This window comes from Pelophylax lessonae, assembly GCF_965119305.1.
Source record: "Pelophylax lessonae genome assembly, chromosome: 4".
Lineage (NCBI taxonomy): Eukaryota > Metazoa > Chordata > Amphibia > Anura > Ranidae > Pelophylax > Pelophylax lessonae.
In genome coordinates this window covers 299,106,561-299,119,151 of record NC_138771.1, presented here as the reverse complement: position 1 = coordinate 299,119,151, position 12,591 = coordinate 299,106,561, and the positions used below count along the sequence as shown (strand labels likewise).

Here is a 12,591-nt window from a genome sequence, read left to right as displayed (position 1 = left end):
CAAAAAGTTCAAGGGGGCCGAATACTTTCACAATGCACTATATATATCTGCTATAAAACATATCCAAGTGTAGGCAAGAAAGAAAACCCCCCAATGGGGGGAGGGTTGGAGATTTTTAAGGTGCCAATTCATTCTAAATCAAAACATAATATAAATATATATTTTAAGATACACCTTTTGATTTAGAATTAATTGGCACCTTAAAAATCCCCAACTCTCCCCCCATTGGGGGGTTTTCTGGCTTGCTTGCTTGCTTACTTTAATTGGGATGTGGTGCCTTTGAGTCATTCTCCAGGCATTACTTTTTTTCCTGCATATCCAAGTGTAAAAAAAAAATCTATTTTCTTCATCAATTTAGGCCAATATGTATTTTGCTACATATTTCTGGTTAAAAAAAAAAAAAAAAAAAACCCAATAAGCGCATATTGACTGGTTTATGTAAAAGTTATAGCGACTACAAACTATGAATTTTTTTTTTTTTTCCCCACTAGTAATGGCAGTGATAAGCGCCTTATAGTGGGACTGCGATATTGCAGCGGACAAATCAGACACTAACTGATACTTTTTGGGGACCAGGGACACTAATACAGTGACAGTGCATATTTTTTGGCACCAGTCACTGTATTGACACTACCTGGGAAAGGGTTAACATCAGAGGCGATCAAAGGGTTAACTGTGTTCCTAGCCTGTGATTTAGGGTCCTTTCACACTCCGCTGCTTTAGTCCGCTGCGGGACTTTTTTTTTTTCACGGAGCGGATGACATTTGTGTCATCCGCTCCGTGTGCCCGCATATCATCCCATCCGTTTGCGGATGATATGCGGACATAATGTAAGTATATGGCATTGCGGATGTCAGCGGATGACACCACTGACATCCGATTTTCCTTCCTTTCCGTTTTTTACACGGATGAAAAAATAGGGTTCTGTTCCATTCGAAAAAACGGAACAGAACTGAAAGGAGGAAAATCGGATGTCAGCGGATGGTATTCCGCTGACATCCGCAGTGCCATTCACTTACATTGATGTCCGCAAATCATCCGCAAAAAAATAGGATGATTTGCGGACACACGGAGCGGCCGTGTGAAAGGACCCTAAGTGTAGTGGGGGAGGTGCTTTTGCTAGTGGAAGACATAGAGTGGGGTTCCTGCTTTACAGGAACACAGGATCCATGCCTTCTGTACTCACAGAACGGCAATCTGCATTGTTTACATAGGCCTGTGTACTGAAGCACGGGCGGGTGCCGACGGACATCGAGTCTGCCGTATCTGCTGATCAGTGTGCGCCCCAGACCTGGAAATGTCCGATCACGTACTAGGTACGTGAATTGGCACAGAACGGCCGCCCTGCCGCAGTAAATGTACGATGGGCAGTCTGGAAGTGGTTATATCCATTTTAAAAAACAAACAGTAAAACTCAGAAATTCCAACCTTTACCTACTCTGTGAAAAACAAAAGAAAGTTTTTGCTTGACCCACTCTTTAACTTCTACAGCTTTCAAGTAAATAAATGAAAAAAATATGTCGAATATGGTGACGCTTATAACAAAAACAGAACACATTCTGTACCAAGAACAGTAGGAATACTTTCACAAGCTTAAAAACAAGATTGGAGTATAAAAGGGATAGTGGGATGCATTAAAAAAAAAAAAAAAATTGGCAAGGATATCTAAATGAATGTTTTCATCACATGTTTTAAAACCACTTGAACATGACTCATAAAAACAAGTAAAAGTGCTTTTCTTTTTATAGTTAACCTTAAAAGGTGACTTTCAACATGTTTTAGAGAAATGCACTAAAACGGTTAACAAATCTGAACTAATATGCACTCCAAAACTCAAGTAAACCCTTCACAAACCTAAATGTAAAAAATACATACATAGAGGTTACATTAACTGAAAATGAAATGTTATTAGTTTAAGAGCCTCCTTATTGGTTCTAATGCAGTGAGCACCCTCCATGCACAATAGGAAGGCTCGGTTGGAAGGAGGGGTAGGGGGCAAAGATGGACTTTTACAGGGATACTCCAGATTCACATACAATGTAAGCAGTCTACTTTTAGATCTGATTATTTAGACATTTTCACAGAAGGCAGGAGCGTAACTTCAGGGGTTGCAATTGCAACCGGCCCCATGCTCCAGGGGGCCCGTGCGGCTCCCCTATACACCTGGATAGGAGGGGCGGCGGGGGCAGCATGTAGAGAAATCACTGTCCTCCTTTTTCCTCCTGTAGCTGCAGGAGAAAAATGGAGGAGATTGGTTCCTCTGTATGCTGCCCCCTTCACTCCTCATATCCAGTTCACTTGTGTTCTGCTGTCTCTGGGCCTCTGACTGCTCCCCACCCCCCACTATGCTGCCCACCCCCCACTGTGCTCCCTCCCCTCTCCTGCCGGCTGCTGCAGGGGATGTGTCACAACAGAGAACCAGGAAGGGGTCAGTAAATATGTAATTTACCAGCTCCTTCCTTTTCTGAATGGACAGAGTCATAGTCAGTGACATAGTAAAAAAATAAATAAATTGATAAAAAATAATACAATTAAAATACCAAAAAATAAAAACTACCAACACCAGCAGGTGAACTTCCAGGATCGCAAAGGTCACACTTGCAACCGGGCCCCGGCATTCCACCACCGTGGGGAGGCCCCAAGATGGCAGGTAGGGGGCCCACTGCAGAACTTGTGAAAGGGTCCCACTGCGGGACCATAATAAAGGGCCCTGAAATGAGAGTAAAGGGCCCCAGGATCAGTGGGGAGAGCCCCGGGCTTGAAGGGAAGCGCCCCGGCCAGTGGTCCGGGGGGGGGGCCCTTCATGGTTTCTTGCACCGGGGCCCTGAAGGATCTAGTTACACCTCTGACCAAAGGTAACCTCTGTTTAACCATTTCTGGACCAGAAGATTTTCCCTCCCTAATGACCAGGCCATATTTTGCGATTTGGCACTGCATTAATTTAACAGACAATTGTGCGGTCGTGCGACGCTGTACCCCAATAAAAATTATGTCCTTTTTTCCCACAAATAGAGCTTTCTTTTGGTGGTATTTGATCACCTGTGCGATTTTTATTTTTTGCGCTATAAACAAAAAAATGAGCGACAATTCTGAAAAAAAAAAAAAAAAAAAACAACATCAATCAAATTTCACTTTCTGCTATAGAACATTCCAAAAAAAATAAATAAATGAAAAAAATTTAAAAATCTAATTTTTTAACATTTTAGAGCAATTTGTTTTCTGCTACATATTTTTGGTAAAAAAAAATAAAAATTAGCAATAAGCGTATTTTGATTGGTTTGCGCAAAAGTTAATCGTGTCTACTAACGGGAAAGATTTATGTCATTTTTATTGTTTTTTTTTTTTACTTGTAATGGCGGCGATCTGCGATTTTTAGCAGGACTGCGACATTGTGGCAGACAGATCAGACCCCTAATTGACATTTTTGACACTTTTGGCGGGACCAGTGACATTACTACAGTAATCAGTGCTAAAAATATGCACTGTTACTGTAATAATGACACTGGCAGGGAAGGGGTTAACACTGTGGGTGATCAAGGGGTTAAATGTGTACCTAGGGGCATGTTTCTAACTGTATGGGGGTTGGGAAGGGGTTAGCACTGTGGGTGATCAAGGGGCGTGGTTCTAACTGTGGCAGGCGTGGCTTGTGAAATGATCACAGAGACCTGTGTTCCTATATAGAAGGATCACATGAGCTCTGTGATCATTCCAGAGAGAAGAATGGTCAGCTGCGTTTACAACAGCTGACCGTTCTTCTCTCTCAGTGGGGAGCAATCGGGGGTTTCAGGCAGACAATCGGAGCCTCCTGCCCCATGCATCAAAGTCCCCGCTGCCGAGTTGTTTCGTGCAGGAGGGCCGCCCTGCCGCAGTAAAATCAGCGGGGGGCGGTCCGGAGGCGGTTAAAGAGTAGTTCCGCCTGGAGAAAAAAAAAAAAAGTCAGCACCTATAAATACTGTAGCTGCTGACTTTTAATATATAGACATTTACCTGTCCAGGGAGCCCGCGATGTCAGCACCTCAGCTGATTTTCGGATTGGCTGCCGGGTGCTGCCGCAGCCATTCTTTCTAAGAGAAACCGGAAATTAAGCCTTTCAGCTTTACAGCCGGTTCCCTACAGCACATGCGCAAAGCACGCTTTGCAATTATAGGCTCGGCGGCAAGGGGGGGGGGGGGGAGAACATAACTATGGTATATACAGTGGGTATAGAAAAGAATCACATTGTGTTGCTTTGCAGCCTGAAATGAAGACATGCACAGTTTTTGTTTTATCCAGCTGTATTTACTCAGCTTATAACATCCAAGTGAAAGACAGAACACCAACATGTCAGAAAACAAAAGAAAAAAAAAAACAGAATCACTAAGTTGGAAAAAGGATCACCCCTCCTAAAAAAATGACTTGTAAACTCAATCCGGTATAGCTAATCACCTTCTCAATGGCAGGCAAATCCATTTGACTTTCAAATGTGATCATTTTGATTAGCTCAGCATGAAAGGAGTTTTCCTGGAGCATTTCAGTCCCTGGTAGTGCAACTCAAGAAAACAATCAACCATGGGTGGAAAGGCACTGTCAAAAGAACTCCCAGATAAAAGTTGTTGACAGACACAAGTCAGGAGACGGATACAAAAATGAAGTGAAGTCTATTATTAGGAAGGGGAAGGTATTTGGTACAACACAGACACTCCCAGATCAGGACGTGGATCAAAACTGGAACACATGCAGTCACCACTGAGCTTTGCCAAAACTCAAGATTCTGAGGCCACATGGAATAAGATGTCAGATGAGACCAAAATTTAATTATTTGGCCTCAAAACCAAACATCATGTCTGGTGGAAATCCAATACAGCCCACCATCCAAATAACACCAATTACTACATTAAAGCATGGAGGTGGTAATACCCTCTTATGGGGGTGTTTCTCTGCAGCAGGGACTGGAGCACGTGTCAGGATAGTAGGAAAAATCCATGGGGCACAATACCATCAAATTCTTGAGGAAAATCTGCAGAAAGTTATCAGTGGGAAGAAAGTTTACCTACCAACATGACAATAACCCAAAGTACAAAATGACCACATAGTGGTTGAAGGAGAAAAAAGTGAACATCCTTGCATGGTCTAGTCAGAGCCCAGACTTAAACCCCATTGAAAATCTGTGGAATGACTGCAGTCCACAAACAGTCACCATCAAATTTAAGAAGAGTGGGCAAATATTGCAAATTCTAGATGTGCAAAGTTAGTAGAAATGTATCCCAACAGACTAAAGGCTGTAAATAAAGAAAAAGGTGGTTCAACAAAATACTGACACAAGGGGATAAACCTTTTTCCAACTCAGTAATTCTGTTTTTGAATTTTTTAATGTTTTTTCTGACATGTTGGCGTTCTAGCTTTCACTTGGATGTTATAAGTTGCACTGAGTAAATACAACTGGAAACAACAAAAACGGTGTATGTCTTTATTTCATGCTGCAAAGCAACAAATTGTGATTATTTTGAAGGGGAGAAATTATTTTCTATACCCACTGTATATCTGAAAATCAAACAGTACTGATGACCTATCTCATTTTGTGAGGCCCTAAAATGCCAGGACAGTAAAAATATCCCCAAAATTACCCCTTTTTGGAAAGTGGACAGTCCAAAGTATTTAGTAAGAGGTATGGCAAGCTGTTTTAAGTTTTAATGTTTTGTCACAATTTTTTGGAAAATGTTTAAAATTCTTTTTTTTTTTTTTTTTTTTTTTTTTTTACATACAGTCACCAGTGCAGTACAGCATCATCATATAACTGGTGTGGCTGTGACCAATGACACAAGGCCCGGGGGCCGAATCCGGCCCTCTATGCCATTTCATGTGGCCCTCGCATCTCTCCTGCAGTTGCGGAACCCCCTTCGTCTCCACCCTTCTCTCAGCAGTCAGCAGCAGAGAGGAGGGCAGAACTCCTCCTACAGATTCTGTGCCTCTCTGTGCAGCCGAAGCACCCCGTCGTCTCCCCCCTCCCCTAATCTCAGCATTCAGCAGACCCTGGCAGCTGACTCCAGCCTTACTCTAGTCCTCCTCCAGACCCTGCACTTTCTGCTTCCAAGGTTTGCAGTAGCACAAGGTAAAAGGGGTGCACTTTGATGCAAGGGAGGGTGAAGGGGCTCTTGACATTTGATGTAACGGGGGGGGGGGGGGGGTTGATCTGGAAATCTAGTCCTATAGATACAACCGGCCCATTGAGGGAAGCCGTAATGGGGATACGGCCCGTGATGAAATTGAGTCGGACACCCCTGTGTTAACCATTCATTAACAACTTGCTTTTGGTTGTGATCTGTGATTGGCTAGAGTTAATCACATTGTACAAGTATCCAGGTACCATGTGATTGCTGTGGGCCAATCACAGATGACAACAGTAAGCAAGCTGTTCAGGAATGGAAAACCACAATTGTTTACATTGTTGATGTGTTATATGGTAGGCACAATGGTCACACGAGGGGTGAGCTGCATGCTCCTAACCAGGAGCAGGCACAAGGACATACAAGTATATGATTGTACCTGCACATGCTACCCTGCCACAGTAGAATTACTCTGGCGGGTCGGCAAGTGGTTAAAGTCTAAATGTTTTTACCTTAGGAAATTGTGAGCGTTAGAGTAAAAAACTCCCCCCTGGCTGTCTAACCCACCTCCCTCCATCCCTAAACCCTTACCTGGCTATGTGTCACCACTCCAGCACCGAACCCTTTACTTCCTGCTTTTACAGGAGAAACTCAAGGCAGTGGAGCCATAGCTCTAGCATGCCTTAGTCAAACTTCTATGAGGAGGAAGCAGTTTGAAGCCTGAAAGCTTCACTGCTGGTTTCCCTTAGTTGTAATACCAATGTTCTGTCGAAAAAACGCCAACTCGCCAAAATCTAAAACCACGTCACTTCCGGTGACTCTACAGCAGCAATAATTGGAGATTTGGACAAGTTGCTGTTTTCACAGACCACTGGCAGCCAAAACACTACGGTACACAACCAGCTGCCTCTTTTAACAGAACACCGGGTAAGGAGGAAAAAAGCTGTTGCCGCCTTAGAGGCTGCCATGTTGTTGGTTAGTAGTGGACGGTCTAACAATGTTCATTATAGCATGTATCGTAATGTATAGACTGCCGTTGTTCTGTGAAAATAGAAAGTCCTTGAAATCTCCAATTATTACTGCTGTAGAGCCACAGGAAGTGACATGGTTTGAGATTTTGGTAGAACACCGGCGCCTGCACCCGAAGCCAATAAACGAATCGGCTTGGGGTGTCGACAATGAGGGAAAGCTAGACAGGCAAGTGTCTTTGCATCAACAGTTAGCCACTACAGTATTTGTAGCTTCTGACTTTGATTTTTTTGTACAGGCTGGACCTCCACTTTAAGATAAAAAACATTCTATCTTTACAGCCCCGTTAACTCTCACATGCCGCACATATGCGTTGGATGGCTGATGTTTATGTGCTAAAAAAGCATGCTCACAGCACATAGACTGAGCTGTCAAAGGTCTCTGTCCTGTACTAATGACTGGTAGCCAGTGGGACCGGCTTCAGATCATTTAACCTACTGTGAAAAGCGGTCACTTGATCGCGATTCTTCCAGGCATTCAGAACACTTTAAAGGGATGGGTGGGAAGGAGTCGCTTTAAAAAATGTAAACGTGATTTTTTCATGATGTATTATTGTATCCTTGCTTCATATGATTTGTCCTGTTCAGGTTGTGTTTTGTTAACGATTATAAAATAAATGAACGCACCAATACCTGTCCTCTTGGTCAGTTTATGTTACATGATGTTTTGATGTGTGAACTATAAAAACCCATGGCTGAGGAGCTGGGGGTTCCAGTAGTAATGTGCTCCCCTCCATGGTGTGTTGTGATGCGATTCCCCCCTCCTCCTGCAATAGAAGCCTGGGCTGATCCTCATAAAGCTGATCCTGTGTGTTGTAGGCCTGTGTGTAGATCAGCCTCTCTCAACCTTTTCAACACAGAGGAACCCTTGAGTTAAATTTCTGGTCTCGGGGAACCCCTGCTAAAAATTTAAAATCTACAACTGATGACACATTAGTGTGACAGTCAGTGGGAAGAACGCTCCTTACTCTTGTCATCATTGGGAAGAATTACCCCCTTACAGAAAGCTAAAAGGAGCAATGGTGTCATTGGAAACTTATCTGAGGGGCAGAAATTGCCCATTGCTCAAGGAACCCCTAGCAACCTCAGGAGGAACCCTGGTTGTGAAACCCTGGTGTAGACTGTCAGCGGAGCAGTGCTGGACCCCTGTGTATGAGGAGCCCATGTGTCATTGGTGTCAGATCCCGCTTCATATCATTTGTCCTGTTCAGGTTGTGTTTTGTAAATGATTATAAAATAAATGAACAAATCAATACCTGTCCTCTTGGCCAGTTTATTTTACATGATGTGTGAACTATGTAAACCCATGGCTGAGGAGCTGGGGGTTCCAGTAGTAATATGCTCCCCCCATGGTGTGATGTGATTCCCCTCCTGTGATAGCAGGCTGAGCTGATCCTTATGAAGTTGATCCTCTGTATTGTAGGCTGTTAGTGGAGCTATGATGGGCCCCTGCGCCATTGGTGACAGATCCCGCTTCATATGATTTGTCCTGTTCAGGCTGTGTTTTGTAAATGATTATAAAATAAATGAACGCATCAATACCGGTCCTCTTGTTCAGTTTATTTTACATGATTTTTTTGATGTGTAAACTATGTAAACCCATGGCTGAGAAGCTGGGGGTTCCAGTAGCATTGTGCTGCCCTCCATGGTGTGATGTGATCCCCCCTCTCCCCTCCTCCTGTGATAGCAGACTGAGCTGATCCTGTGTGTTGTAGACCTGTGTGTAGACTGTCAGCGGAGCAGTGTTGGACCCCTGTGTATGATGGGCGCCTTCGTATGACGATGGGCCCCTGCGTATGACGATGGGCCCCTGCGTCATTGGTGTCAGATCTTGCTTCATATGATTTGTCCTGTTCAGGTTGCGTTTTGTAAATGTTTATAAAATAAATGAACGCATCAATACCTGTCCTCTTGTTCAGTTTATTTTACATGATTTTTTGATGTGTGACTATGTAAACCCACGGCTGAGAAGCTGGGGGTTCCAGTAGCATTGTGCTGTCCTCCATGGTGTGATGTGATCCCCCCTCTCCCCTCCTCTTGTGATAGCAGGCTGAGCTGATCCTGTGTGTAGACTGTCAGCGGAGCAGTGTTGGACCCCTGTGTATGATGGGCCCCTACGTATGATGGGCCCCTGCGCATGATGGGCCCCTGTGTCATTGGTGTCAGATCTTGCTTCATATGCTTTGTCCTGTTCAGGTTGTGTTTTGTAAATGATTATAAAATAAATGAACGCATCAATACCTGTCCTCTTGGTCAGTTTATTTTACACAAGGTTTTGATGTGTGAACTATGTAAACCCATTGCTGAGGAGCTGGGGGTTCCAATAGTAATGTGCTCCCCTCAATGGTGGGGTGTGATGCGATTATTTTGGGCTGATTCTCATAAAGATGATCCTGTGTGTTGTAGACCTGTGTGTAGACCAGCCTCTCTCAACACAGAGGAACCCTTGAAATACATTTCAGGTCTCAGGGAACCCTTGCTAAAAATTTTAAATCTACAACTCATGATACATTGGTGTGACAGTCAGTGGGAAGAAGGCTCCTTACTCTTGTCATCATTGGGAAGAATTACCCCCTTACAGATAGCTAAAGGGAACAATGGTATCATTGGAAACTTATCTGAGAGGCAGAAATTGCCCATTGCTCAAGGAACCCCTAGCAACCTCAGGAGGAACCCTGGTTGAGAAACCCTGGTATAGACTGTCAGCGGAGCAGTGCTGGACCCCTGTGTATGAGGAGCCCATGTGTCATTGGTGTCAGATCCCGCTTCATATGATTTGTCCTGTTCAGGTTGTGTTTTGTAAATGATTATAAAATAAATGAACAAATCAATACCTGTCTTCTTGGCCAGTTTATTTTACATGATGTGTGAACTATGTAAACCCATGGCTGAGGAGCTGGGGGTTCCAGTAGTAATATGCTCCCCCCATGGTGTGATGTGATTCCCCTCCTGTGATAGCAGGCTGAGCTGATCCTCATGAAGTTGATCCTCTGTATTGTAGGCCTGTGTGTAGGCTGTTAGTGGAGCTATGATGGGCCCCTGCGCCATTGGTGACAGATCCCGCTTCATATGATTTGTCCTGTTCAGGCTGTGTTTTGTAAATGATTATAAAATAAATGAACGCATCAATACCTGTCCTCTTGTTCAGTTTATTTTACATGATTTTTTTATGTGTAAACTATGTAAACCCATGGCTGAGAAGCTGGGGGTTCCAGTAGTATTGTGCTCCCCTCCATGGTGTGATGTGATCCCCCCTCCTCCTCCTGTGATAGCAGGCTGAGCTGATCCTGTGTGTTGTAGACCTGTGTGTAGACTGTCAGCGGAGCAGTGCTGGGTCCCCTGCGTATGATGGGCTACCCTGCGTATGATGGGTCCCCTGCATCATTGGTTTTAGATCTTGCTTCATATGATTTGTTCTGTTCAGGTTGTGTTTTGTAAACGATTATAAAATAAATGAACGCATCAATACCTGTCCTCTTGGTCAGTTTATTTTACATGATGTTTTGATGTGTGAACTATGTAAACCCATGGCTGAGGTGCTGGGGGTTCCAGTGGTATTGTGCTCCCCTCCATGGTGTGATGTGATCCCCCCCTCTCCCCTCCTCCTGTGATAGCAGGCTGAGCTGATCCTGTGTGTTGTAGACCTGTGTGTAGATTGTCAGCGGAGCAGGGCTGGGTCCCTGGGTATGATGGGTCCCTGTGTCATTGGTGCCAGATCCCAGCACTCTGCTTCCCAACACACAAGTCTATGACAACAAAGCAAACTTTCACAGCAACATCCGGGTCTGCCATCCTCCTCCTCCTTCCACCAACTACAGCCATCCACCCATTAACCTGTACAGTGCTGGAAATATTAGGATACCCCTGTACTGCGCCCCCCCCCCCCCCCCGATCTCACATGAAGGTGATTTCCCCCTTCCCCCCACCAGGGCCGAAGAGCTCAGCTCCTGCCAGAAGCCAAGCCTCACCCTGCAATCTGTGCACCACTCAGCCCCCTCCCTGGGACTGTCTTATATAAGGCTGCTCTTACCTGGGGGCTGTCTAACAAAGCCTCCTCCAACAGCAGCTTATCCACAGCAGGCATGTTGTCCTCCACAGACAGGGCAGGTACTGAATAATTTAGCTGGATTCAATTAGCACCCCCTCCTCCTCCAGCTCTTCTTCCAGCTCACTCACACGTACTGAGCCGTCACTGCAGCTTGTGTCCGCTAGTGGTCAGCAGAGAGCTCCCAGTCAGGACAGCACGCCTGGTGATGGCTGTGATGATTGCTGACATATGACACACTTATCCCTTTATCAGAGGGTGGACTCTCTCCTATGGTTTCTCTTCTCTGCCATACTGTGCTTCATGCAAAGGCTTAAAGGATTCTCTTAATGGGTTGTAATGCCACGCCTGCACTGTAAGGGTTAAATGCTGGTTGTGTTGGTGGGATTAGTACAGGAACTGGCATTTTTATTCACCTCCACGATTGCCAACGTGAAATTTACTAACAGAGTCAGGTTTTTTACTGACACGACACATACATTTACTGACGGACCCAGGTTTTTTTTTACTGACAGTTCAAAAAATTAGACAAAATGGCCATTTTCAGTGCAAATAGCTATATTTAAAGTGATTGTAAACGATCGCCTTGTAAAGCAACCCATTCAGTTTAAAATAGAAATGAAAGTCAAAAATTTTTGTATAGATATAAAATTAAAAAAAAAAAAAAACAAATATGTTTTTTCCCTTTTTTATAAGTGACCAAATTCCCTCTGTTCTCAGTTGCATAAGAGCTGGGGGAAGGAGAAGCAGCAGCACACTGAGCTTCCAAGCGAATAGCTGTGCAGGACAAGTCTGATCATTGGAGGAGAGCACACTGAGTTCCCAGCATAGCTAGAGAACTGACCATGCTGTGCTCTCCTGCTTAGTGTGGTCAGTTTTTAATAAGAAAGCAAAGGGACTAGCAGGAACACCAGGGATTTCACACAAAGGAAGCAATACAAAGAGAACAGGATACTTTCACATACAAGTACATGGTACAGCAGGGACATATCAGGAATATGAAATATTGGGGTAACAAACGCTATAGGTAGCTAGTACTGTTTGCAATGTGTTTAACTGCTTCCCATCTGCTGTATAGTGAAATGATGGGGGGGGGGAAAGTGCACTCTCTTTCTGGTAGGACATTATATGACATCCTCCCATTTTTGCCACACATACTCGCCCGCAAGGAGGGCACGGCACAGCGATCTGTAGTGAGTTGTGTCCCCCAGACACAGCACATCACCAATCACGGCAAAGAACCTATGACAGTGATGGCAAACCTTGGCACCCCAGATGTTTTGGAACTACATTTCCCATGATGCTCAACTACAATGCAGAGTGCATGAGCATCATGGGAAATGTAGTTCCAAAACATCTGGGGTGCCAAGGTTCGCCATCAATGACCTATGACATGGGCTCTTTACCATATCACAACTGATCATATAATAACCAC

At 44.4% G+C, this 12,591-nt stretch overlaps 1 protein-coding gene across 1 annotated transcript in view; it reads right to left on the bottom strand.

Moving 5' to 3' along the window:
* APPL2 (adaptor protein, phosphotyrosine interacting with PH domain and leucine zipper 2) overlaps positions 1-11,303 on the bottom strand; it is a 150,201-nt gene extending 138,898 nt beyond the window's left edge. Inside the window, exon 1 of the mRNA XM_082253113.1 lies at positions 11,142-11,303. Within this exon, the coding sequence (XP_082109239.1) occupies positions 11,142-11,195 (54 nt within the window). The 5' untranslated portion in view covers positions 11,196-11,303. The remainder of the gene's footprint in view (positions 1-11,141) is intronic.
* Positions 11,304-12,591: the final 1,288 nt, after the last annotated feature.